Source organism: Nerophis ophidion, linkage group LG05, assembly GCF_033978795.1.
Source record: "Nerophis ophidion isolate RoL-2023_Sa linkage group LG05, RoL_Noph_v1.0, whole genome shotgun sequence".
Taxonomy (NCBI): domain Eukaryota; kingdom Metazoa; phylum Chordata; class Actinopteri; order Syngnathiformes; family Syngnathidae; genus Nerophis; species Nerophis ophidion.
The window spans coordinates 41,215,906-41,243,313 of NC_084615.1; the positions used below are offsets into that span (position 1 = coordinate 41,215,906).

Genomic DNA, 27,408 nt, shown 5'->3' on the forward strand with positions numbered 1-27,408 from the left:
ACCACGTGATCAACTAAAGTGGGTTGCTGGGAAATGTAGTTGTACTGTGCCACTTCCCGGTGGGGAGGGGAGGGCGTGCTGCAACGCCTCCGTGCGGCGTCACCCATGACATCCAGCCCAACATGGCCCCTGCCAGCCGGGCTGTTGTTGTGATTGCGCTGTCGCTGCTCCGTTGCCCGTGTCCGCCGGTCTTCGCCACCGAGTTATTCTCCACGCTGACGCTGTACAACAACGAACTCCACAAGCAGGGATGCAGCTCGCTGTCCGAATGGGAAGAGTACGCGGCGGACTGCGGTAAGAGTCTCGCTGGTCTTCCGCCACGTCTTCCCCGATTCAACCGTTACTGGCTAACCCTCTGGCGTGCTACCGTCGCGGAGCTAATGACAACACATGCTTTGACAGCCCGTAATGTGTCGCTGTGACCAGTTGTCAAGGATGCTGTGAATGGAATGAAAACAATGGCATTGACTGGCACTACTACAGGTGTCAGGCAGCGGGGCGGCGGTGTCAATGCCGTACTTCATTCAGAAAACTCGCCATCGAACTGCTCGCTTTGCTACATAAACAGAAAGCGATTTCGATTGTCTTGTAACAAAAAAAAAAGCTACACGTTGCTTAGTAATTTAAGGCTGTCACTCAGACGGAATGAACCGGTTTTACAAGTTGCTCATCACCCGACTGACTTTTGGTATGACATGGCACGGTGTATTTGTTTCAGACAAGGGACAAGCGGTTAGAAAATGAATGGGTGGAAGTTACTTTTTAATAGCACGTTTGAAGAGATGCAAGAGCACTAGCGTCTGTTTCCATTAAAAGTGAAGCTGCATGCCGCAACCCTTGTTGCTCGTCTTTTTGAATACAAAACAACAAAAATTGGCACGTTGTGTAATTCGTAAATAAAAACTAAATACAATGATTTGCAAATCCTTTTAAAGTTATATAAAATGAATGGACTGCAAAGACAAGATATTTAATGTTCGAACTGAGAAACTTTTTTTTTAGCAAATCATTAACTTACAATGGGCAGCAAGGTGGAAGAGAGGTTAGTGCGTCTGCCTCACAATACGTAGGTCCTGAGTAGTCCTGGGTTCAATCCCGGGCTCGGGATCTTTCTGTGTGGAGTTTGCATGTTCTCCCTGTGACTGCGTGGGTTCCTTCCGGGTACTCCAGCTTCCTCCCACCGCTAAAGACATGCAGGATAGGTTGATGGGCAACACTAATAATTGGCCCTAGTGTGTGAATGTGAGTGTGAATGTTGTCTGTCTATCTGTGTTGGCCCTGCGATGAGGTGGCGACTTGTCCAGGGTGTTAAAGTACCAATGAATGTCACACACACACACACACTAGGTGTGGTGAAATTTGTCCTCTGCATTTGACCCATCCCCTTGTCACCCCCTGGGAAGTGAGGGGAGCAGTGGGCAGCAGCGGTGCTGCGCCTGGGAATCATTTATGGTGATTTAACCCCCAATTGCAACCCTTGATGCTGAGTGCCAAGGAGGGAGGCAATGGGTCCCATTTTTTTTATAGTCTTTGGTATGAACTCCCAACCTAGCGATCTCAGGGCGGACACTCTAACCACTAGGCCACTGAGTAGGCTAGATAAGCACCAGGCCACCGCGACCATAAAAGGGGATAAGCAGTAGAAAATGGATGGATTAACTTTCAATGCAATGGCAGCAACACATTGCAAAAAAGTTGGCACAGGGACATTTTTACCACTGTGCTACATGGCCTTTCTTTTAACAACACTCAGTTTGCTAACTGAGGCGATCAATTTCTGAAGCTTTTCAGGTGGAATTATTTCCAATTGTTGCTTGATGTACAGCTTAAGTTGTTCAACAGTCCGGGGTCTCCGTTGTTGTATTTTACGCTTCATATTGCGCCACACATTTTCAATCGGAGACACGTTTGGACTCCAGGCAGGCCAGTCTAGTACCAGCACTCTTTTACTATGAAGCCACGGTGTTGTAACACGTAGCTTGGCATTGTCTTGCTGCAATAAGAAGGGGTGTCCATGATACCGTTGCTTGGGTGGCAACATATGTTGCTCCAAACCCTGTATGTACCTTTCAGCATTAATGTTGCCTTCACGAATTGATTAACGTGGACCCCGACTTAAACAAGTTGAAAAACTTATTCGGGTGTTACCATTTAGTGGTCAATTGTACGGAATATGTACTGAACTGTGCAATGTACGAATAAAAGTTTCAATCAATCAAAAATTATCAAACAGTTGTGTAAGTTACCCATGCCTTGGGCACTAATGCACCCCCATATAATCATAAATGCTGGCTTTTGAACTTTGAGCCTATAACAATACTGATGGTTATTTTCCTCTTTGGTCCGGAGGACACGACAGCCACAGTTACCAAAAACAATTTGAAATGTGGACTCGTCAGATCACTGGACACTTTTTCACTTTGCATCAGTCCATCTTAGATAAGCTCGGGCCCAGCGAAGTCGGCAGCATTTCTGGGTGTTGTTGATAAAGGACTTCGGCTTTGTCGCTACATCTGGATATCACAAGATGTAGCGACAAACTGTAGTTACTGACAGTGGTTTTCTGAAGTGTTCCTGAGCCCATGTGGTGATATCCTTTTCAAACTGATGTAATTTTTGTGCTACAGTACCGTCTGAGGGATCGAAGGTCCCTAATATCATCGCTTACGTGCAGTGATTTCTCCAGATTCCCTAAACCTTTTGATGATATTACAGACTGTAGATGGTGATTTCCCTAAATTCATTGCATTAGCACATTGAGAAATGTTTTTCTTTAACTGTTTGACAATTTGCTCATGCATTTGTTAACAAAGTGATGACCCTCGCTCCATCTTTGTTTGTGAATGATTGAGCATTTCATGGATACTGCTCTTATACACAAAAATGGCAACCACCTGTTCCCAATTAGCCTGTTCACCTGTGGGATGTTCCAAATAAGTGTTTGATGAGCATTCTTTCAACTTTCTCATTCTTTTTAGTTGCGGGCTGCAACTAAGGATTATTTTGATAGTCAATTACTCAACGATTATCTTTAGGAATAGTTAACTAATCGAATAATAAAGCATAAACATATTTAATGGCTGTAATTTTTCCATCAAATTCTAAATGCAGCATATGTTTTTTTTTGGACATGAGCTTACTAACAATAAAGATGACTAACTTATTTATAAATACTTATTTATACTGTTACTGTGCTGCTAATTCAGCTGTTACAAAAATTAAATTGACTAATGAAATGTCCATTTAAAAAAAGAAAAGTAAAAGTGCTAAAAAACAACTAACCTTGTTTTTGTATTAAAATCAGTTAAAATGAAAACAAATAACAACAAACTAAATCCAACTTCTCCAAAAAGAAAAGCATTTTGTAATGTTTAAAAAGCTGGACACTGGTTTATTGATTATTGATTAACTTTTGGTAGTTTTAGCACTCTAATAGACTCGGTGTGTAGAATTCTATATCTGATTAATTCTTAATATGTTGGTTATTTATTAGATTGTATGTTTAATTTTAAGATACGTGTAGATTTCTTTATTTGATTATTTTTTTAAATGTTGACTATTTAATAGATTGTATGTTTAATCTTAAAATACCTTCGCATTGTGTATGTTTAATCTTAAAATACCTTCGCATTGTGTATGTTTAATCTTAAAATACCTTCGCATTGGTGTGTGCGTGCGGGCGTTGCCTTTGGTAAAGTACATTTTTTACGGCATTGCAAATCGACGCTGCGTCTCCTTTCAAACTTACTTGAATTTATTAGACAATGTTTAGCTGGCTGACTTTGGCTAAAATGATAGTTGAATTTATTTTTCACACAAATTTGTCTCACTCTTGTTAGCTAGCTCGCAAGGTAGAACCTAACAGTACTTTTACTGAGGTTGTGTCCGCATCCTTCCTCCAAATGTCTGACATCATGTCTCCTCTTTAAAGGGGAACATTATCACAATTTCAGAAGGGTTAAAACCAATACAAATCAGTTCCCAGTGGTTTATTTTATTTTTTGATTTTTTTTTCAAAATTTTACCCTTCATGGAATATCCCGAAAAAAAGCTTTAAAGTGCCTGATTTTCGCTATCTGTGAAGCCACCGTCCATTTTCCTGTGACATCATCTAGTGATGCCAATATAAACAAACATGGCTGATAGCACAGCAAGACATAGCGAGTTTAGCCCGGATTCAGACTCGGATTTCAGCGGCTTAAGCGATTCAACAGAATACGCATGTATTGTAACGGATGGTTGGAGTATGGAGGCAGATAGCGAAAACGAAATTGAAGAAGAAACTGAAGCTATTGAGCGAATAGCTATTGATGCTATTCGGCCATGTCTGCCTTAGCATCGCCGGTAAAATGTGCAGACCAAACGATCGTGACTTTCGCATCTTGTGACACTGGAGCAACTTAAATCTGCCGATTGGTAAGTGTTTGTTTGGCATTAAATGTGGGTGGAGGGAAACGCTGGATACAAATATAGCTACAAATGTACATACAGCTAGCCTAAATAGCATGTTAGCATCGATTAGCTGGCAGTCATGCCGCGACCAAATATGGCTGATTAACACACAAGTCAATAACATCTACAAAACTGACCTTTGTGATTCCGTTGACTTTATCGTTGGAAATGCATCTGCAGGATATCCATACATCTCTGTGCCATGTCTGCCTTAGCATCGCCGGTAAAATGTGCAGACCAAACGATTAGCATGCCGTGCTAATCGATGCATATTCTACGTAAATCAACTTGAATCCGTCCCTGATCGTGTTGTTACACCCTCCGACAACACACCGACGAGGCATGATGTCTCCAAGGTACGGTACAATAGTCGAAAAAACGGAAAATAACAGAGCTGATTTGACTTGCTGTGTGTAATGTGTTTGAGAAAATGGCGGTTGACTACCTAGGTGACGTCACGTTTTGACGTCATCGCTCCAAGAGCAAATAATAGAAAGGCGTTTAATTCGCCAAAATTCACCCATTTATAGTTCGGAAATCGGTTAAAAAAATATATGTTTTTTTTTCTGCGACATTAAGGTATATATTGATGCTTACATAGGTCTGGTGGTAATGTTCCCCTTTAAATGCTCGCATATCAGAGATGTACTGCCACAAAAACAAAAGTCCGCTTTGCAAAATGAGCTAGGTATTCATGTTTTGAACAAGAATAAGAGGAAATACTGTCGAACTTTAGGTGTCATCACTGACAATGTTTTTGAGAGTGACCCACTTCTGGCCGGAAAAATACGAGTGATGATATCACAACTACAGTCGACAAATATAATTGTCGCCGACAAATTTTATCGTCGACAATTTTGACTAATTGTTGCAGCCCTAGTGGGAGGTAGGAGTGTGACTAAATGTGAGACGTGCAGTTGGAGATCGTCACATAGCGGGATTGATGGGCAAGATTTGGGGAGGAGTTGGAGGGGATGGGATTGATATTGCTCTGGATTGTGGTGAGACAGATGGAGCATTTTCAGGGTTGAAGAGGGGGACTGTGATATGACTGCACTAACAACGCTATCGCCAGACCAGAGACCACAGACAAAGGCTACGTGACCCTGTAGGTATCGGGTCAAGCTGGTGCAGTTCCTGTGGTGCTCTTGCTGACAGGATGTGCAGATCGTGCAGATCGTGGGCGTGAAATCACAGCGAATCATCTTTGAGCACCACTGCACCAGACACAAAAGGGTTCTAGGTTGCTTTCAACATCGATTGCTTTTATGTATTCAGGACTTCAGCTGCATCAAAGTCTTTTTAGTCGAGATGAGGTCTGTATTTGTCTGTTTCTTTGATGTTTTTGACTTATATGTATGTATGTATGTATGTATATCCATCCATCCATCCATTTTCTACCGCTTATTCCCTTTCGGGGTCGCGGGGGTCGCTGGCGCCTATCTCAGCTACAATCGGGCGGAAGGCAGGGTACACCCTGGACAAGTCGCCACCTCATCGCAGGGCCAACACAGATAGACAGACAACATTCACACTCACATTCACACACTAGGGCCAATTTAGTGTCGCCAATTAACCCATCCCCAGGTGCATAGTACAGGCCAAAAGTTTGGACACATCTTCTCATTCAATGCATTTTCTTTATTTCCATGACTATTTACATTGTAGATTGTCACTGAAGGCATCAAAACTATGAATGAACACATGTAGAGCTATGTATGTAACAAAAAAGGGGAAATAACTGAAACATGTTTTATATTGTATTTTCTTCCAAATAGCCACCCTTTGCTCTAATTACTGCTTTTCACACTCTTGGCATTCTCTCGATGAGCTTCAAGCAATCCCTGTGAAGTGAAAACCATTTCAGGTGACTACCTCTTGAAGCTCAATAAGAGAATGCCAAGAGTATGCAAAGCAGTAATCGGAGCAATAGGTGGCTCTGATTAGTAAATCTGACTTACTATCGGCAACAACAACCAGACTCCTGCTCAGATTGTACAGGGTCCAAAATGACCCGTAAAAACGAACCCTGGAGCACCCCCCAAAGGACACTGAGGGACATGATCAAATGCCTTTTCCAAATCCACAAAACACATGTGGACTGGTTGAGCAAACTACCCTGCCCTTTCCTGCACCGTGGCAAGAGTATGTACAGTATCTGCAGGTCCTGTGTTCCACGACCACAACAAAAACTGCATTTTTCCTAATGAATGGCCAGATAGTTCTCTCCGGCACCCTGAAATAGACTTTCCCCGTGAGGCTGAGGACTGGTGTTCCTCTATAAATGGAACACACAATCCGGTTCCCCCTTCCTGTAAAGGGGGACCACCACCATGGTCTGCCAATCCAGAGATACCTCTCCAGAATTCCATGCTATGTTGAAGAGACTTGTCAGCCACAAGAGTCCAATAACATCCAGAGCCTTGAGGTATTAGGGGAAAATCCTGTCCTCTCCTGGGGCCTTGCCAATGGGCAAAGTTTTGGTGATGGACATGTCTGCATTTGTGATCTCAAACTCTGCCTACTCCAAAGAGTGTCTGCCTGTAGGATTGAGGAGTTCCTCAAAGTATTCCTTTCATTGCCTACCTATATCCCCAGTAGTGGTCAGCAGGTTTCCGCCCCTACTGTAGAAAGTGTGGACAGGGCACTGCTTCCCCCTCCGGAGGTGTCTGATGGTTTGTCAGAATCTTTTTTAAGGCTGACCAAAAATCCTGCTCCAAGGTCTACCTGAACTCCCCCCACGCTTGAGTTTTTGCTTTCGCCACCACCGAGACCACAGCTCGCTCGGCCTGTCGGTACCTGCCAGCTGCTACGGGTGTCCCAAGAGGTCTCATTCTTCAGCTTAAAGGCCCCCTTTGTCCACCATTGAGATTGGGAGTTGCCTCCACAACTGGTACCAACCGCCTTGCAAACATCAGCCCTGATCTGAAGCAGCAGCAATGGAGGCACGGAACACAGCCCATTCAGACTTAATGTCCCCCATCTCCCTTGGAATGCAACAGAAGCTGTGTCGGAGGAATGAGTTTAAGATCTGGCGGACGGGAGCCTTTGCCAAACCTTCCCAGCATACCCTCACTAAATGTTTGGATCTGTCAAATCTGTCCGGCATCCTCCACCGCCACATGATCCAAATTACCAGGTGGTTATCATTTGACAGCTCAGGCCTTCTCTTCACCTGAATGTCCAAGACATGTGGTTGTATATCTGATGATAGGACTAAAAAGTCGATCATCGATATGCGACCGAGTGTGCTCTGGTGCCACCTGCACTTGTGGGCACACCTATGCTTGAACATGGTGTTTGCTATTGACAAACTGTGGCTTGCACAGAAGTTTAAAACAGAATACCACTCTAATTCAGAAAGGAGAGGCCGTTCCTCCGAATCATGCCCCTCCATCTTTTGCTGTTGTTGTCAACGTGTGTGTTGAAGTCACCCGGTAAAAGGACAGAGTCCCCCGGGAGAACGCCTTGCAGCGCTCCCTTTAGGGTCCCTAAGAACGTTGGGTACCCCGAACTGCCATTTTGGGTATAGGTGCAAACCACTTTCAGAGCCGGTCTCCCGACTTGAAGGGGAAGGAAAATAACCCTCTCTTTCACTGAGGATGACTCGTACACGAAGACGCTAGGCCGGGAAGCTAATAATAAACCCACACCCGCTGACCGACAGTTCCAAGTCCCTCTTTTGGGCTGAGTCCGGCCGGGCTGCGTGGATGAAGTCCTGGCCACCAGGCACTTGCTGATTAGCCCTGGGCTTGGCTCGAGGGTGGGGTCGCGGTATCTCTCGCCCAGGCGAGGTGTGGTTCCTGGATCGTCTTTTCTTCATGTATTCTTCCAAATCACTTATAGTCTAACCCAGGGGTGTCAAACATACGGCACACCGGCCGGATTAGGCCCGCGAACAGGTTTTATCCGGCCCGCGGGATGAGTTTTCTAAATATACAAATTAACCTGAAATTTTTGAATGAAAGAAACAGCTCTTCTACATGTGTCTACTGGAGGTTGCAATAGCAATTCTTATCTCTGTAGATCAGGGATCGGCAACCTGCTGCTCTTGGATCACTCTGATGTGGCTCAGCTGCATACTTGCCGACCCCCCCCCCCCCCCTACCCCCCCCATTTTACCAGGAGGTTTTCCAAACTTCATTGCCTCTCCCAGAAATCTCCCCAGGATAACATTCTCAGGTTTTCACCCAGACAACAAAATTGAGGCCATGCCGTAATGGCAATGCCTTAAATGTCCTCTCGGCCATGTCGTAGCGTTTTTTTTATTACATGCTATCTGAGTGCCGGCCGGCCACATCTAGTGTGCGACTGCTGACTTAACGCACAAGCGACTGCAAGGCATAGTTGTTCAACAGCCATACAGGTTACACTGAGGGTTGCAATATAAACACGTTTGGCACTCTTACCAATATGCGCCACACTGTGAACTCACACCAAACAAGAATGACAAACACATTTCCGGAGAACATCCTCACTGTAACACATTATAAACGCAACATAACAAATACCCAGAATCCCATGCATCCCGTACTATTCCAGGCTCCATTATACACCCCCACTACCACCCCCCCCCCGTCCGGGCGGGGTTGGGGTTGGGGGGGGGGGGGGGGGGATTTTGGTGCTAGCGGGGATGTATAATGGAGCCCGGAATAGTTAGGGATGCATGGGATTCTGGGTATTTGATATGTTGCATTTATAATGTGTTACAGTGCGGGTGTTCTCCCGAAATGTGTTTGTCATTCTTGTTTGGTGTGGTTTCACATTGTGGTGCATACTATCTATCTATCTATCTATCTATCTATCTATCTATCTATCTATCTATCTATCTATCTATCTATCTATCTATCTATCTATCTATCTATATTAGTAAGAGTGCTAAAGTTGTTTATATCACAACCCTCAGTGTAACCTGTATGGCTGTTGATTAAGTATGCCTTGCAGTCGCTTATGTATGTCTGCAGAAGCCACATACAACATGCGAATGGGCTGGTAAGCTGCTTGCTACAGTTTTGGCGGGCGCTAAACGCATTGTCATCATAGCATGCCCTTATTATTGTTGTTTGTGGAAAAACCAGCAGACAGTCGAGAGAAAGGCTGCTCTGAATCTCGGTAGTCTCCCGGAAAAATTTAGATGGTTGGCAAATGTGATGCTGTCAAGCGGCATTCAAATAAAACTCGCTCTAATATTAAATTTTCATATTCAAGTGCGGGCGGTGTGTCTGAGACCCCTGGTTAATACATAGCACAAAGTAAAACAAAACGTTGTACGCTGTGTTATTTCATTTAAAATTTCAAAAGAGTCTTGTGGCTCCCATAGTTTTCTTTATTTTGTGAAACGGGTCAAAATGGCTCTTTGAGTGGTAAAGGTTGGCGACCCCTGCTGTAGATTATTGTACTAATGTACAACATAAACCACATGATGTTAGTACATCAATCGAGGAAAATGATCAAACTACATACATGGCATACTGTAATTTGATTTTGATAATTTTTTATCATGATAGATTAAAAATGAACACCTTTGAGTTGACTGATGAACATTATCACATCATTCATTCAGAAAATATAAATAACGACAAATAGAGAGTTAATACTATTAACCGCAACATGTAAGTGTAAAAAAACAACAACATTATGATATGTACATTTTCAGAATGTGCTTCTATTTTTAAACACAGAAAACAGTCTGAACGTGTCTTTATTTTTAAGTTATCGTGCAGGGATTTTACCGGTCCGGCCCGCTTGGGAGTAGATTTTTCTCCATGTGGCCCCGATCTAAAATTACTTTGACACCCCTGGTCTAACCCATCACCTTAGGCCACTTTGCCTTGGGAAACCCTACCAGGGGCATGTAGCCCCCGACAACATAGCTCCCTGGATCATTTGGGTCCTCAAACTACTCAACCACGCTAAGGTGGCCATTCATAGTGGAGGTATGTTGTAATTTAGTAATTCCACCCTTATCAACAGTTGCCAATTCTACTATCCTCTTTAAAATTTATTGTCATTTGATTGCAATAAAGCTGTAAACCAAAACTGGTCATGTGGACTCTTCCCAAGTAGATAAATGCATATGTCTCCTTTCAGAGTCGTCCGTTCTGCAGTTGGACGACCCAGACTGCGAAGAGGGAAGCAATCCACCCTGCGAGTCAGTTTTCTCGCTGAATGCTGAAAAGATTATTGTGAGTAAACACACGATTATTATTTTTGTTGTGCACATTGTCAGAATGTCTGTATTTTCAGCTTTTTGTTGGAATTTAAGGAGTAACCTCAAGTGCACTAGAACCTTGGCAGGTGATCTTCTCTAAACTTTTGAAAGCACATATCCAACTGTTCAAAGTTTCAGTAATTTTAGCTCTTCTCTAACAAGCAGCTGAATGGCAAAATTCACAAATACATGAATTGATTAACAGTTATAGTGATAATTCATTCACATTATATATTTTTCAAATTAACACATTTACATTTTGTTCACTGAGTAAAATAAAGAGAACGCTATCAATAAATAATGTTGTTAAAGTTTGAATAAAAAAAAAAAGACTAATATATATATATACAGTTTCAGGGAAAAAGAAGAAATTGAAATTTTAGATATGAAATTCACATTAAAAAAAAGTAATGCACTGGCCATTGATTGTTAATGAAAAAATAAATACATGGGGACATTCGGTATGAACAAGTAAGCAAAGACCTTGAGAAAAATATTTTAATACTAATATAAAAAGTTATGACTGAATTTCATAATTCATGAGTAATTTGCAGATGTTTGTCCAAATCCTTTAATTTTTTCTGGCTTTTTAAGTTGCATGCTTTCCTGCCGATGTCAGCATTTGTTCCTTTTTGCTTGCTCGTTTGTCAGAGCAATGCCACCTTTTTTGTTGGTGGACTTCATGATGATAACAGGTGCGGAGTTATTCCAGCCAGACAGTGGGATGCATGCATTCATGTAGTTGACATCCACTCCTACGATTACAGAAATAAAGGTTAAATTGGGGACGGCGTGGCGCAGTTGGGAGAGTGGCCGTGCCAGCAACTTGAGGTTTTCTGGTTCAATCCCCACCTTCTACCAACCTCGTCACGTCCGTTGTGTCCTTGAGCAAGACACTTCACCCTGGCTCCTTATGGGTCGTGGTTAGGGCTTTGCCTGGAAGCTCCCGCCATCAGTGTGAATGTGTGTGTGAATGGGTGAATGTAAAAATAGTGTCAAAGCACTTTGAGTACCTTTAAGGCAGAAAAGCGCTATACAAGTATAATCCATTTAAATGAGGTTTTCTTGTAAAATTTACAGTGCATTTTAGATTCTTCCTGAAATTTCCCTAAAAAGTTGAATATTCCTAACTTCTTGTAATTAGCCCATGTTCTCATCTCATTGGTGACAGAATCAAGCCAAGCTGTTTATAGAGCAGAAGAAAATCCCCTTTCCTGTAGAAAACACCAACACAAATGAAGAGCTTGGTAGGTTGTTGCCTGGCTAATATTAAATCATTAACCCTTCTTTGCAGTCCTATTCATGGCGTCATTATGCATCTTTGCAGCCATCGGCTTCGTTCTGATCGGCAACGGCCTTTACGACGAAGCCATAAAACACTTTTCCCTGCTGCTGCAGGTATGTTTTAACCTCATTTGCTCTTATTATCATAACCTCAAAACCTCTTAAATGGCACTTTGTTTTTTTGTTGTGCTACAGGGTGACCCAGAGCTGGTCTGCGCCATCTACGGCCGAGGAATAGCGTACGGGAAAAAAAGCCTGCAGGTAATTGCTATATTGTTAATTAAGCACAAAAACACTTAATTGGAGCTTTCAAAATGCCCTGGGGTCTTATCTATACAGCCTGCGTACACACAAAATAATAATTTGTCCCGCGGCCCGGGGGGTTGTCCTTTTTTTTTCTTTTTTTTCTTTCTTTCTTATTTGTCATGAAAAAGGGACGTTTTTGTCATGAAAAAGGGAGTTTTTGTGGCTGGTGCACAATTTGTAAGTGTATATTGTGTTTTTTATGTTGATGTAATTAAAAAAAAAAAAAAAAAAAAAAAATATATATATATATATATATATATATTTTTTTTAATAAAAAATTATTCTGCGGCCCGGTACCACTGATCTACAACACATGATTTGTTCTTAGTAAAGTGATATATGACAACAAAATACATATATATATATATATGTGTATATGTGTATATATGTATGTATATGTATATATGTATATATATATCTGTATGTATATGTGTGTATGTATATATATATCTGTATGTATATATATATATATATATATATATATATATATGTATATATATATATATATATATATATATATAGGTATATGTATACTGTATGTATATATATATATATATATATATATATATATATATATATATATATATATCCATCCATCCATCCATTTCCTACCGCTTATTCCCTTTTGGGGTCGCGGGGGGCGCTGGCGCCTATCTCAGCTACAATCGGGCGGAAGGCGGGGTACACCCTGGACAAGTCGCCACTTCACTTGTGTATGTATATGTATATATACACACATACATGCATACACACATACACACACAGTACAGGCCAAAAGTTTGAACACACCTTCTCATTCAATGCGTTTTCTTTATTTTCATGACTATTTACATTGTAGATTGTCACTGAAGGCATCAAAGCTATGAATGAACACATGTGGATTTATGAAAAAACTTAAAACATGTTTTTTATTATTGTTTCTTCAAAATAGCCACCGTTTTACACACAAATGCCCAACCTTTGCTCTGATTACTGCTTTGCACACTCTTGGCATTTTCTCGATGATCTTCAAGAGGTAGTCACCTGAAATGGTTTTCACTTCACAGGTGTGCTTGAAGCTAATCGAGAGAATACCAAGAGTGTGCAAAGCAGTAATCAAAGCGAAGGGTGACCATTTGTGTGTATAATTTTGAGGACAAAAATGAATTTATTCCATTTTGGAATAACGCTTTAACATATAGTAACACAATGTGGAAAAAGTGAAGCGCTGTGAATACTTTCCAGATGCACTGTAATCCTACATAACAGTGTTGTAAAAAATATATATATATTCTGTTTGCTGTGTACAAGCCACATGTCAAGTCACTGTTGTGTTATTCTATTTTATTTAAGTCCAATACCTGTTATAACTCCATTCTCTCAGGACATCAAAAATGCTGACCTGGCGTTGTACGAGCTCAATAGAGTCATCACGCTGGAGCCCAACTGGCCAGAAGTCTACGAGCAGCGAGCAGAGGTGAAATCCTGTTTCCTTCTTCCCAAGTTAAAAAAAAAAAAAAACAACAACAAAAACTTTACATTTTGCCATATTCAGCAACACTAACACACATGTGTCCTTTTAGATTCTCTCTCCTCTGGGTCGCATCAGCGAGGCTCTGGCTGACTTGACCAAAGCCATCCAGCTGCAACCTTCAGCGCGTCTCTACAGGCACAGAGGAACGCTGCTTTTCATCTCAGAGGTTTCAACCGTCATGTGTTTGTGTGTGCGCGTATGTATTCTCATACTGAGCCACTGACTAATCTAAAAGGACTACGTGGCAGCGTCCGAAGACTTCCAGCAGTCCTTGGTGCTGAAGAAGAATCAGCCAATCGCCACGCTCTACAAAGGCCTCACCTTCTTTCACAGAGGCATGCTGAAGGTGAGAGAATCTTTGCTTTGTGTCATGTCAACTTGCTCTTTCTTTGACATGTGTGCCCTCCCACCAGGAGGCCATTGAGACGTTTAAAGAGGCGCTGAAGCTCAAGTCTGACTTCATAGATGCTCACAAGAGCCTTGGACAAGCCTATAGGTACCTCTTCCCCATGTCCTCCTTTCATTTTTGCCCTTGATGTGTTTTCCACCACTTTGCAGAGAACTGGGTGACTTTGAAGCGGCCATGGAGAGCTTCCAGAAGGCCCTCATGCTCAACCAGAACCACATCCAATCCTTGCAGCTGCGGGGCATGATGCTCTACCACCACGGCTCCCTGCAGGAGGCCATCGGCAACTTCAAGGTTAGAGACACGCTCTCCAAACTCTTCTGAAAACTATCTTCTGATTGGTTCAAATTACAAACCTGCCAACATATACGCATTTTAACCCCTGAATATGCTTCTGCATGTCGACATGCTGCTCTCCAGCGCCACAAACTTTTTATTAAAAAAAAACACTTTAGATATCTTTAAAGTTGGTATGTCTAAAAATCATAGCGCCATCTCTTGCCTTGGTGTGCATGTGATATTGCCCAAATTTATTGATGGGTATTTTTCCTTTTGGTTTGATGTGCAGAGGTGTCTCCAGCTGGAGCCTTACAACGAGGTGTGCCAGTACATGAAGGGACTGAGTCATGTAGCCATGGGCCAGTTCTACGAGGGTATCAAAGCTCAGACTAAAGTCATGCTCAACGACCCACTATTAGGACAGAAGGCCAGCTCGGAATACCTCAAAGTCAAATATCTCAGAGGTGGGGCCAATAGTCCATCTGTCAGTCAGTCAGATGTTCCACATGATTACAAGTAAGTTATCTTTTGAACAGAGTACTCTCGCTACCTGCATTCCCACCTGGATGTCCCTGTCGCCGAGTACAACGTGGACCAGGACTTGCCGGGGAACTTCAAGAATCACTGGTCCAAGAACCTTCCCTTCCTAATAGAAGACTACGAGGAGCAGCCTGGCCTGCAGCCGCACATCAAGTATGGTTGATTGTTGATTTACTGAATTTTGTAGTTGACCATTCTTTTGCTGTTATTGTTGTATACCATTGCTGTTGTATTGATGGTATTGTCCGCTAGATTGTATTTATTATCTGATCCCCTTTTTTTGTGCCCTTGAGTGTGTTTTAGCTATCCTTTCTTTTCCTCTTGTAATTGAGCGGCTGTGTCAACAAATTTCCCTTGGGGCTCAATAATGTTTGTCTAAATCTAAGCTACTAACGATACAAAGTGTCCGCTGAGGTAAAAAAAAAAAAAAAAAAGACTTATAAAATGTTTGTTTTTTTGTGGCAGGGACGTGCTGCCACAGAACTTTGAGAGCTACAACTCCGACGTCCAGAAGCTGATCTGCACGGCCGACCACCTGGGGGCTCTGATGCAGTACGACACTCCAGGCTTCTTACCCAACAGAAGGATACACAGAGGTGATAGGCGACCCCTCCCCCAATGTTAAGCCTATGTAGGGTCTTTTACAATACAAGCACTAAGATGTGTGTGCTCGCTAGCCATGGGCCTGGCTACACTGGAGGTGATGCAGGCCATGCAGCGCACGTGGACCAACGCCAAAGTGCGCATCAACGGCAAAACCAGGCAGATGCAGTGGAGGGACATGTTTGACGTTGCGGTCAAGTGGAGAAGGTTGTTGTTGTTCTGGACATCACAATAAATATCGGAGCAAAAAAATCACATTGTGTTGTTACAATCAGAGGATTGAGGATCTATAGGATCTAATTAATTAGAAATATTTGCTCACTCTTAGGATCGCTGATCCGGACCAGCCGGTTCTGTGGTTGGACCAAATGCCCGCGAGGAGTCTTAGTCGTGGATTTAACAATCACATCAACCTCATCAGGTGACCAGAAAACTTCATTACACTTTGGCTGGTTCTCAATTTGCGTGTTTAACATTTAGCGTTTTGACTGCGTTCTCTTGTGCACTCAAAAGTGTGAACTTGGATTTGTGCAAATTGAGACACGGCCTTTGTTTGTAACCTTTGGCGCCACTCTTGTATTATCGTTTCATTCCTTTCCTCAGGGGTCAGATTATCAACGTCAGATACCTGGCCTACTTTGACAACATTCTGGACTTCATCAAAGACCGAATACTGGTCTACCATGGGTACACACACTTGCTCACATTTCATACTCCTTTGTGTCTTCTCCCCCCTACGAGCCCTATCGCTTACATACAATGTCACAAAGCAGCCTAACTGTCTGTCGATGTGCATGACTCATCGGCATATTGCTTTTTCTTTGTCAGGGCGTACAACCCCAGAGGACTTGTAGAGGTCCGCCAAGCCTTGGAGAATGTGAATAAAGTAGAGGATCTTCTTCCTATAATGAAGGTAAATATGATAAGGAACTTTGTGGAACTCAAAAGTCACGCACAGGTTGAAGAGAAAAAAAATTCACACCATAATGATTTCTGTCTAGCATCTTAAAAGAGGGAATAGTTTTACTTTTAGTTCAATTTAGTTTATTTGGTTTGTCCAAATAATATAAATGATGGAATGGTGTGTGTTTGAACGTGAAGCAGATTAATTAACTTGATATTATTTCCTATGAGGAAACTATGTTTGGTAATAAGGATACTTATGAAGTCAACCAAGTTAATTCCCTCTTGACTTTGCTGCTTGGAGTTCAATTCTCATGCATGTAACTTGTTTGTGACTGTGACTGGGTTTCAAATCACATAGATGTTCAGTGGTACCTCGGATTTCATTAGTAAGCCGTTCCAAAAGGTCGGACAAAGTCCAAATAATTTGTATACGAAATATAAGTGTGGAAGTGCGCAGTTTGAACATAGCCATTGTGTTTGTTTCCTGAAGCAGTTCAACAGTAAAACCAGAGATGGCTTCACGGTCAACTCCAAAGTGCCCAGCATGAAGGATTCTGGGAAAGAGTACGACGGCTTCACCATCACCATCACAGGAGACAGGTGTGCACTGTTCTCTTTACATCGTGCAATGTGAAGCAGAAGCTTTCGTACTATCACACGGTGACACTGAATCATTCTGTGTTTCTGTGCTTGTCCACGCAGGGTGGGCAATATGCTGTTCTCTGTTGAGACTCAGACCACAGAGGAGCGCACGGAGCAGTACCAGTCAGAGATCGAGTCCATCTACAGGGAGCTGACGGCCAAAGGGAAGGCCTTGATGCTCTCCACAGAGCTCGGGGTGTGTTTTATCTCCTCCTGTAGGACATTATTAAGCTTATCTTATAAGAGATTACACTAACTACTTTCTGCTTTGGTGGATAGAACATAAATTGCAACAAAGTAGCACTACTTTTATCAAGTTCTCAAAGGTCTCACTCTGCAGAAAGGAAAACAAGAAATCCAAGAAGTTGTTAAAAAAGTTGTGCTTATTGAAAGGTGATAACATTTGCTCTTTTTTTAAGGACGCTGACGCCGTGTGCAACCTGATCCTCTCCTTGGTTTATTACTTCTGCAACCTCATGCCGCTATCCAGAGGCTCCAGGTAATCATCTACCTGTGATTTGAAGAAAAAAAAATGTATCTCAACACTATAACAGCTTCAAAGTGGCACCCAGTAGAGCGTAGACATCCGCCCAACAATCCTAATATGCATTGAATGGTGTACACTCATATAAACACACATGCTGAATTTAATCTTTTTATGAAGAAAATTATAAAAAATTCTATCTTTACAATATCTGATAAAAATGTTCAGTTCTCCCTTTGCTCATGCCAAACCCCTCTATAGATTTCAATGTAGACTGGTTATTTTTTGTTCATTAAGAAATTAAAAAACAGAGCAAAAGAACAACTTTTTCCTTGTAGTATGAATTTAACAGCATTTGCTGTCAAAATGGCTAATTCAAATACATTTGTTTTCTTTTGGCATTCATACAATGGGAGTAGTGCAGAAAAAGAGCTATCAATCTGTCATTCATTTCCAAGTGTGGGGCGGGTGACTTTTCTTGTGCAGTTGCAGGAGTAGGTACCGTAGGATCATGGGGATCCTCGCTATTCGCCCCGGGGTAACGCTCCAAGACCTTTAATGAATGGAAAAAAATTCAAATATTGGACGCACTAACAAAAAGCCATATCTATTGATACAACCTATCATCAAAAAAACAAGAATCGGAAAATATCAGGTTGCAACTAAAATAAAAATAAAAGCAGTCTTGCGGCGTGTTTACTTGTGCAAAGCTGGACAACCAGTAACATCTAAATGTCCTCCCATAAGCACACAAGGTTGGTCTTTTCTTGTATTTTAGTCAAGTCATTAAACATAGTAGGCTATAGGCTACTAGGCGTCAGCAGCTACACAACAGTTAAACACACAAGTTAGACATACGTAGTAAGTGTCCTTAATAGTCTAAAACTGTACATTTGTCAGTATAAACAAGTATTAAAGATTTATAGTTGCATATTACTTACAGTTGCAAAGTTTTCCAGGCAAATAGCATATTAGAAAGTATCCAATAACCGCATTGTACACATCATTCAACTCATGTGGTCACTAAAAAAACAATTACCATTACTTATTACATTGCACACAACAAAATAATAAAAATAACAAATCAATATCAGTATCGGCCAATACTCAGGGCTCCAATACTGGTATGGTATCAGAAATGGGAAAAGTTGCATCAGGGCACCCTTAACTTACAAAAGGTGCCATTATACAACATCACATCTTGTTAAAGCATCTTCTTACCGGAAAAGGTTGAGTGAAATGTCTTGTGAGATAGCAAACTCTGCTGGGTGTATTTATTTTTATAGCTGTTTTCCCCTGCAGATAGCGCCAGCCAACCACTTCTGTTAACACCTCTTAAGGCCCAAGCTGTTTGTTTACATGCTTTTTTTTATTTCACTTTGCTATTAGGGCTTATTGGACCCTAATTACAATAAAAACTAAAAATCATATTTTGATATGATGTACTTAGTCTATAAGTACACAAATGTGTACTTAATGTTTAGTGACATGCTAATTCATATTTTTACACTTTTAAAAAAAAATTCAATTATATGTTATACTCTTCTGACAACACCAGATGGCAGTATAAGTGTCCACATAAGCGGCCATAAGACCCCCATTCAGTAGTGTACACCATTTTGGAAATAAGAGGTAAATGGTGCTGTCCACGCATGTGGCCACTGAGGCCTTTAGAGGATTTTTTGTTACCAAAAATGAATCGAAGGTGAAGTGTTAAAAAGTATATCTGTAAGGTGAAACTGTGTGTGTGCGCGCAGCGTGGTCGCCTACTCTGTAGTCATGGGAGCGCTAATGGCCAGTGGGAAAGAGATCAGTGGTCGAATCCCCAAAGGAAAGGTAATGTCATTTTTATTTCAAAAGTACCAGTGTAGTGGAAAAACAATGTGCCACTATATTGAAGCTATTATTATATATATCATATGTATGACACCGAAAGACTTCTAAAGTTTGCGAGTAAACTGATCAAAGTAGTTTCAATCTCACTGAGATTCCCGAGCCATTTTGAGAGACATTGAGCTAGCCAGATGCGTCATCGCGTGACGTAGAGGTAGGAACTACAAATTTCTTCATCACCAACAACAATGCGAATCATGCAGACTTTGTGAGAGCCAACAACAATCACTTTGGGAACATTATGATCCAGAAACTTATATTGTTGATCCTGAATATAAGGAGGGTGAGCGACATATTTTAAGAGCTCTGCTTAACACATCCAGCTTTAGAGACACTAAGCATCATACAGCAGTATTGCTGAGTGCTAAACAAGAAATACAAATTACAAACGTAATAAAACAATCACTTACTGTACAGTGTCTGTTCTTACTTCGATGACAACTGATAAAATGTCCATATCTTCCCGTTTGGATTAAGAATTAATCATGATGCACACAAAGGTTTAACAAGGAAGTCTCCCTGCAGACAGTCTTCGGTTGTGTGTGTTTGTTTCCATCTCCGTGTATAAATTGAATGTCACAGATGAACAAATCTAGATTAATGGCTAAATCTTCCTATTATCCAGATGAGAGGCCTGATTTATAATCTAGAGTTACATTGACGAGCCGAGATGCAATGATGCAGAATCAGCAGGACGTCGAGGCCAGCTCACGGTAAAAGCAGAAGATTGCTAGTTAGCTGTGTGTTATCATCCTGCCGCTAAATAGTTGTTTGTTTGTTATGGCGCTTATCACAACAACATTGCTAATATTTGGTTAATATGCATGTCACGATATGTAAATAGATTATTGTCGGCAGGTTTTGAATGGTTACTTACAGGGTTTTGTGGGCGGAATAGAGAGCAATCATTGACTACATTGTTGGCGGACCTTTTATATGTTTATTTATTTCCAACTAAGAATGTATGAAAAAAACAAAAACATGGGTGTTCATTTCAAAAGCAAGATGGCGGCGCCCGGACGGGCTGCGACACTGCGGTGCTCTTGCTAAAGATGGAACATTTGTGATCACGTACGACCGCCAGACACTTCTGGATATGGACATATCGGGCCGTTTTGGACTGATAGACGCGGGCGTGCTAAACATGCTAACTAGCATGGGAATACGTCGGCGGCTACATCCAGCGGCCTGTGAAGCAGCGGAGTCTAGTAGCAGCGGGGGCCGTCTACGGAGCAGACGCCAGCGGTGTGATCGGAAACGCGGATGTCGAGCGGGGCTAAAAACAAAGCAGAAGGCTAATCCCCACAGAACACCACTTCCCTCCACCCTGAAGACGGATTTAAATAAAGGATGCGAGACTACTGGTCTGGGTAAGGAGTCAGTTAAATTAGAACAGGTTTTTTCTGCTTTGAGTGTTTCAGAGTTGGACATGTGTTTTACTGAGGTGGCTAACTATGATGCGTGCAGTTTATCAAAGCAACAAACAAACAATCGGAAAATCCCCGTTACTGAGGAGGCTAACCATGATGCGTGCAGTTTATCAAAGCAACAATCAAACAATCGGAACATTCCCGTCGTATCAATTCCTAGATATGGTCGTAATTATACTGAATGCACTGGGCATAATAAACACAACATTATTAATATTGCTACTACGGATAATTTGATCAAAAATTCCCTAAAACAGCCCACTACCTATAATATAGGTTTTTTAAACATAAGATCATTGTCTCCCAAAACGTTGTTAGTTAATGATATCATCAGAGACAACAATCTTAACGTCATCGGTCTCAGTGAAACCTGGCTTAAACCAAACGACTTTTTTGCGCTAAATGAGGCATGTCCTCCTAACTTTACACATGCGCATATTGCCCGTCCGCTTAAAAGGGGTGGGGGGGTCGCACTAATATACAACGAAAACTTTAACCTTAGTCCTAACATAAATAATAAATATAAATCGTTTGAGGTGCTTACTATGAGGTCTGTCACACCGCTGCCTCTACACCTGGCTGTTATCTACCGCCCCCCAGGGCCCTGTTCGGACTTTATCAATGAATTCTCAGAGTTCGTTGCTGATCTAGTGACACACGCCGATAATATAATCATAATGGGGGACTTTAATATCCATATGAATACCCCATCGGACCCACCGTGCGTAGCGCTCCAGACTATAATTGATAGCTGTGGTCTCACACAAATAATAAATGAACCCACGCATCGCAACGGTAATACGATAGACCTAGTGCTTGTCAGGGGTATCACCGCTTCCAAAGTTACGATACTCCCGTATACTAAAGTATTGTCCGATCATTACCTTATAAAATTCGAGGTTCAGACGCATGTTCGTCAAACTAATAATAATAATAACTGCTATAGCAGCCGCAACATTAATACGGCCACAACGACAACTCTTGCTGACCTACTGCCGTCGGTAATGGCACCATTCCCAAAGTATGTGGGCTCTATTGATAACCTCACTAACAACTTTAACGACGCCCTGCGCGAAACCATTGATAACATAGCACCGCTAAAGTTAAAAAAGGCTCCAAAAAAGCGCACCCCGTGGTTTACAGAAGAAACTAGAGCTCAGAAATTATTATGCAGAAAGCTGGAACGCAAATGGCGCACGACTAAACTTGAGGTGCACCATCAAGCATTTAGTGATGGTTTAATAACTTATAAACGCATGCTTACCTTAGCTAAAGCTAATTATTACTCAAATCTCATCCACCGTAATAAAAACGATCCTAAATTTTTGTTTAGTACGGTAGCATCGCTAACCCAACAAGGGACTCCTTCCAGTAGCTCCATCCACTCAGCTGATGACTTTATGCAATTCTTTAGTAAGAAAATTGAAGTCATTAGAAAGGAGATTAAAGACAATGCGTCCCAGCTACAACGGGGTTCTATTAACACTGACACGATTGTATATACGGCGGATACTGCCCTCCAAAATAGTTTCTCTCGTTTTGAGGAAATAACATTAGAGGAATTGTTACAACGTGTAAATAGAATAAAACAAACAACATGTTTACTTGACCCTCTTCCTGGGAAACTGATCAAGGAGCTCTTTGTATTATTAGGTCCATCAGTGCTAAATATTATAAACTTATCACTTTCCTCGGGCACTGTTCCCCTAGCATTCAAAAAAGCGGTTATTCATCCTCTTCTTAAAAGACCTAACCTCGATCCTGACCTCATGGTAAACTACCGACCGGTGTCTCACCTTCCCTTTATTTCAAAAATCCTCGAAAAAATTGTTGCGGAGCAGTTAAATGAACACTTAGCGTCTAACAATCTATGTGAAACCTTTCAATCCGGTTTCAGGGCAAATCACTCGACGGAGACAGCCCTCGCAAAAATGACTAATGATCTATTGCTAACGATGGATTCTGATGCGTCATCTATGTTGCTGCTCCTCGATCTTAGCGCTGCTTTCGATACCGTCGATCATAATATTTTATTAGAACGTATCAAAACACGAATTGGTATGTCAGACTTAGCCCTGTCTTGGTTTAACTCTTATCTTACTGATAGGATGCAGTGTGTCTCCCATAACAATGTGACCTCGGACTACGTTAAGGTAACGTGTGGAGTTCCCCAGGGTTCAGTCCTTGGCCCTGCACTCTTCAGCATCTACATGCTGCCGCTAGGTGACATCATACGCAAATACGGTGTTAGCTTTCACTGTTATGCTGATGACACCCAACTCTACATGCCCCTAAAGCTGACCAACACGCCGGATTGTAGTCAGCTGGAGGCGTGTCTTAATGAAATTAAACAATGGATGTCCGCTAACTTTTTGCAACTCAACGCCAAAAAAACGGAAATGCTGATTATCGGTCCTGCTAGACACCGAACTCTATTTAATAATACAACTCTAACATTTGACAACCAAACAATTAAACAAGGCGACACGGTAAAGAATCTGGGTATTATCTTCGACCCAACTCTCTCCTTTGAGGCACACATTAAAAGCGTTACTAAAACGGCCTTCTTTCATCCCCGTAATATCGCTAAAATTCGCTCCATTCTGTCCACTAAAGACGCTGAGATCATTATCCATGCGTTTGTTACGTATCGCCTCGACTACTGTAACGTATTATTTTCGGGTCTCCCCATGTCTAGCATTAAAAGATTACAGTTGGTACAAAATGCGGCTGCTAGACTTTTGACAAGAACAAGAACGTTTGATCACATTACGCCTGTACTGGCTCACCTGCACTGGCTTCCTGTGCACTTAAGATGTGACTTTAAGGTTTTACTACTTACGTATAAAATACTACACGGTCTAGCTCCATCCTATCTTGCCGATTGTATTGTACCATATGTCCCGGCAAGAAATCTGCGTTCAAAGGACTCCGGCTTGTTAGTGATTCCCAAAGCCCAAAAAAAGTCTGCGGGCTATAGAGCGTTTTCCGTTCGGGCTCCAGTACTCTGGAATGCCCTCCCGGTAACAGTTCGAGATGCCACCTCAGTAGAAGCATTTAAGTCTCACCTTAAAACTCATTTGTATACTGTAGCCTTTAAATAGACTCCCTTTTTAGACCAGTTGATCTGCTGTTTCTTTTCTTTTTCTTCTATGTCCCACTCTCCCCTGTGGAGGGGGTCCAGTCCGATCCGGTGGCCATGTACTGCTTGCCTGTGTATCGGCTGGGGACATCTCTGCGCTGCTGATCCGCCTCCGCTTGGGATGGTTTCCTGCTGGCTCCGCTGTGAACGGGACTCTCGCTGCTGTGTTGGATCCGCTTTGGACTGGACTCTCGCGACTGTGTTGGATCCATTGTGGATTGAACTTTCACAGTATCATGTTAGACCTGCTCGACATCCATTGCTTTCCTCCTCTCTAAGGTTCTCATAGTCATTATTGTCACAGACGTCCCACTGGATCATTATTGTCACCGATGTCCCACTGGGTGTGAGTTTTCCTTGCCCTTATGTGGGCCTACCGAGGATGTCGTGGTGGTTTGTGCAGCCCTTTGAGACACTAGTGATTTAGGGCTATATAAGTAAACATTGATTGATTGATTGATTTCTTTATGTAGGGATTGTGAATGTTAGACATCACATCTCTCCAATTTTTTTTTTACATATTTCCAGTATGACTGATCTGAAAATGTGGTCAGAGTGCAGAAGTGTTAGTACAGTTACGTCAATCTAAGGAAAATACCGAAGACGTTCGGAGCAGAATATTCAAAATGGCTTATTGAATTTGTGATTTTTTGTGATACTTAGGCGGTATTTTCACATACTTTGCGGATTGTAAATACAGATGGATATGGTTTAATAGATACAATGAAACACAATTAAGCAAATAAAGTCAACTTGTTTTTCCACTCTACTGGTACTTTAAATTGATCATTAGTCTTTAAAGAAAATGTATGAGCTTTTAACATCTTATGTTGTTTGTTTGTAGCTGGTAGACTTTGAAGCCATGACGATGCCAAGTCCAGACGGCTTCAGTAAAACAACAAAGAGTTGGATGAACCTCAGAAGGTGAGATGAGCGCACGCACATTAAGCGTTATTTCAATACATTTTACAAGATTTTTCTCATTGCGCAGTTTACCCACTTGGTACCAGAATCTTCCCTCTGTAGCAGAGTCCTTCCCGTCTACCAGAACCATGATCGAAGTTCTCAACACGGACTCGTCGTTGCAATGTTCAAAGAAGTCTTAACACAAGTGTTTAAGTCTTAATAGTTCTTCTAACGGAGCAAAGGGACTAAGTCAGATTTCAGGATGAATTTTCCAAATTCTGTTTTAAAAAAAAGTCGTACATTGGAACCCCTAAAGTCCAACACTGGCTGATGATCTGCCTCTGCTTTGTTTTGGAAGAAAAATGGCAATACAACTTATCTTTTCCAGAGTCAAACTGTCCTCTTCTCAAAAAATGCTGTATTAATTCTAAGCAATTTAGGTAACATTTTAACACAAAAAAATACCTCAGTCATAATGACAAAGGTGATTCGCACCTCTTTTTTTTAACATTGGAAATGTTATGAGTGTAAAAGCACTTAATGTTCAAATGCACAGACAATTCTGTAATTTTTGCTAAAAATGTTTGAAAAAAAAGGAACTATCTGTAGTTATTGGCTCTTAGCAGTTTTCCTGTTTGTCATGTTTTGGTTCCCCTCAAAGCTGCAGCACATTTTTTGCTTTGGTCCTCCTTTATTTTCCCATCGGTCATCTTTGTCGTTATCACCATAAAAGCTGCACAACAACAAGGAGGTTGACCGCACTGGTAAAATTTCACATTAATGATCTGTTTTAGTTGATTCAGTATTAGGGTGAACATATGGTGCCAGCAAAACCACTTTAGTTTGGTTTCCTTTCTTGACGTTTGAGGGAACATCTCCAGGCTGACGGAGACAAACCGCAATATGACTCTATGCAAAAAAAGTACTACATTTAAAACAAGCACACTGAGTAAGGAGCACATATTGTTAAATAAAAATCAAAAGTGTTTAAGTAAGGAATCATAGGCTTTTAATGGTTTGGTTGCCATGGTAACATGAGAACTGTTTGAGTTTGAATGTTAAAATTTGCAGTCCCCCCCCCAAAAAAAGAGTCCAAGCAAAACGGTCACTTAGTTTTGTATTCGACCAGGAAGTGATGTTTACATAATTGTACTCAAGCTGCCATCAAGCACAAGCAAGCCTCTTCAAAGTGTTCATTTCACTTCGGCTTGTTTTTCCTTTCCCCCTTTTGGACGTTGTTTGTTTGAAAGTTGTATTTCTTCATTGAATGTTTCATTTCCACAGCAGCAGAAGACAAAAGAAGTATTTATTAATATTGTTATTACATTCTGCGCTTCCGCACAGCAGTTAAAAATTTTCAAAGTATCAAAGATTGTGTTGTTGTACCGCAGACAAAGTGGCACAACTTATCTGAAAATTTGAAGGAGTGAATGTTCTCCAGCCAAATAAACTGGTTGACCATGTTTACGTGATCTTGTATTTTATTTCAACTTGGAAGTACAGAGAAGAACAAAATGTTTAGACAAAACCAGATACTGTTTTTAACCTCTGACTAAAAACTATCCTCTCCTTAAATTTGTAATGCAGCATAATTTATCAAGTTAGACTAAGTATAACTGTAGTTTCAGTAGTTATTTGTGTGTATTAAAATCATTGGCATACAAGGTTTAACAAAAATTGCAATTTCACTAAAACAGGTGTGTCGTCCCTAATCTAGGTATTAGACATTAGATAGTTACAAGACGGGACGGCGTGTCGCAGTGGGAGAGAGGCCGTGCGCAACCCAAGGGTCCCTGGTTCAATTCCCACCTAGGACCATCCTCGTCACATCCGTTGTGTCCTGAGCAAGACACTTCACCCTTGCTCCTGATGGGTGCTGATTAGCGCCTTGCATGGCAGCTCCCTCCATCAGTGTGTGAATGTTTGTGTGAATGGGTAAATGTGGAAGTAGTGTCAAAGCGCTTTGAGTACCTTGAAGGTAGAAAAGCGCTATAAAAGTACAACCCATTTATTATTTAAGACTGCAAAACTGTATATTTATTGCACCACAGTATATCCTAGAAATACCTACATTCCCTGTAGTGAGTCCTTGTGGCTGGCATTGAAACATTTTGATTAGATCGGCACTGCTATCTATAATAAAAAGTGTTTTGCCTTTGATCTGGCAGAAATGTATTACATTTATCATCTGGGGAAAATCTGTCTAAAAAACAATACACTTAGTGACTTTTGATGGCGGTGCGTCAGGTACCACAAGCGGCTGCCAAATTGCAGAATCTACAAAAAAATGTATGAAAAAAATTATTCAATTGAAAATGTTGTATAATGAAACACACACTGTGTACACTTATATGGGAAGTTGGTGTCAAAAGAAATGGCAATAAAACCAATATAAAATGTATTTGCACTGC

The 27,408-nt window shown here is 41.5% G+C and overlaps 1 protein-coding gene across 6 annotated transcripts; it reads left to right on the top strand.

Annotated features, from left to right (window-relative positions):
- The first annotated feature begins 67 nt into the window (after positions 1-67).
- ttc13 (tetratricopeptide repeat domain 13) lies at positions 68-26,460 on the top strand. Of its 6 annotated transcripts, none has more exons than XM_061900952.1 (23): positions 68-294; positions 10,543-10,637; positions 11,835-11,910; positions 11,991-12,061; positions 12,143-12,208; positions 13,617-13,709; positions 13,816-13,932; positions 14,002-14,112; positions 14,180-14,262; positions 14,325-14,466; positions 14,741-14,915; positions 14,988-15,144; positions 15,457-15,587; positions 15,669-15,801; positions 15,923-16,015; positions 16,198-16,281; positions 16,423-16,507; positions 16,994-17,100; positions 17,203-17,338; positions 17,562-17,641; positions 19,384-19,462; positions 24,936-25,015; positions 25,065-26,460. In XM_061900952.1, the coding sequence occupies exons 1-23, from the start codon at positions 123-125 to the stop codon at positions 25,195-25,197; spliced, it is 2,499 nt and encodes an 832-aa protein (XP_061756936.1). In that variant the 5' UTR covers positions 68-122; the 3' UTR covers positions 25,198-26,460. The 6 variants fall into 6 exon arrangements, 5 of the variants coding, with proteins under 5 accessions (XP_061756936.1, XP_061756935.1, XP_061756939.1 ...); XM_061900951.1 differs by having other exon boundaries at positions 69-294; positions 16,991-17,100; XM_061900955.1 differs by having other exon boundaries at positions 70-294; positions 25,083-26,460.
- The last annotated feature ends 948 nt before the right edge of the window (positions 26,461-27,408 follow it).

What these genes read in the sequence shown, in the direction of transcription:
- ttc13 (XM_061900951.1), top strand. Translation starts at nt 123, where the DNA reads ATGGCCCCTGCCAGCCGGGCTGTTGTTGTGATTGCGCTGTCGCTGCTC. An exon ending in AGAGTACGCGGCGGACTGCG is followed by an intron (nt 295 to 10,542) that starts GTAAGAGTCTCG and finishes GTCTCCTTTCAG; the next exon opens with AGTCGTCCGTTCTGCAGTTG. An exon ending in AATCACATCAACCTCATCAG is followed by an intron (nt 16,016 to 16,197) that starts GTGACCAGAAAA and finishes TCCTTTCCTCAG; the next exon opens with GGGTCAGATTATCAACGTCA.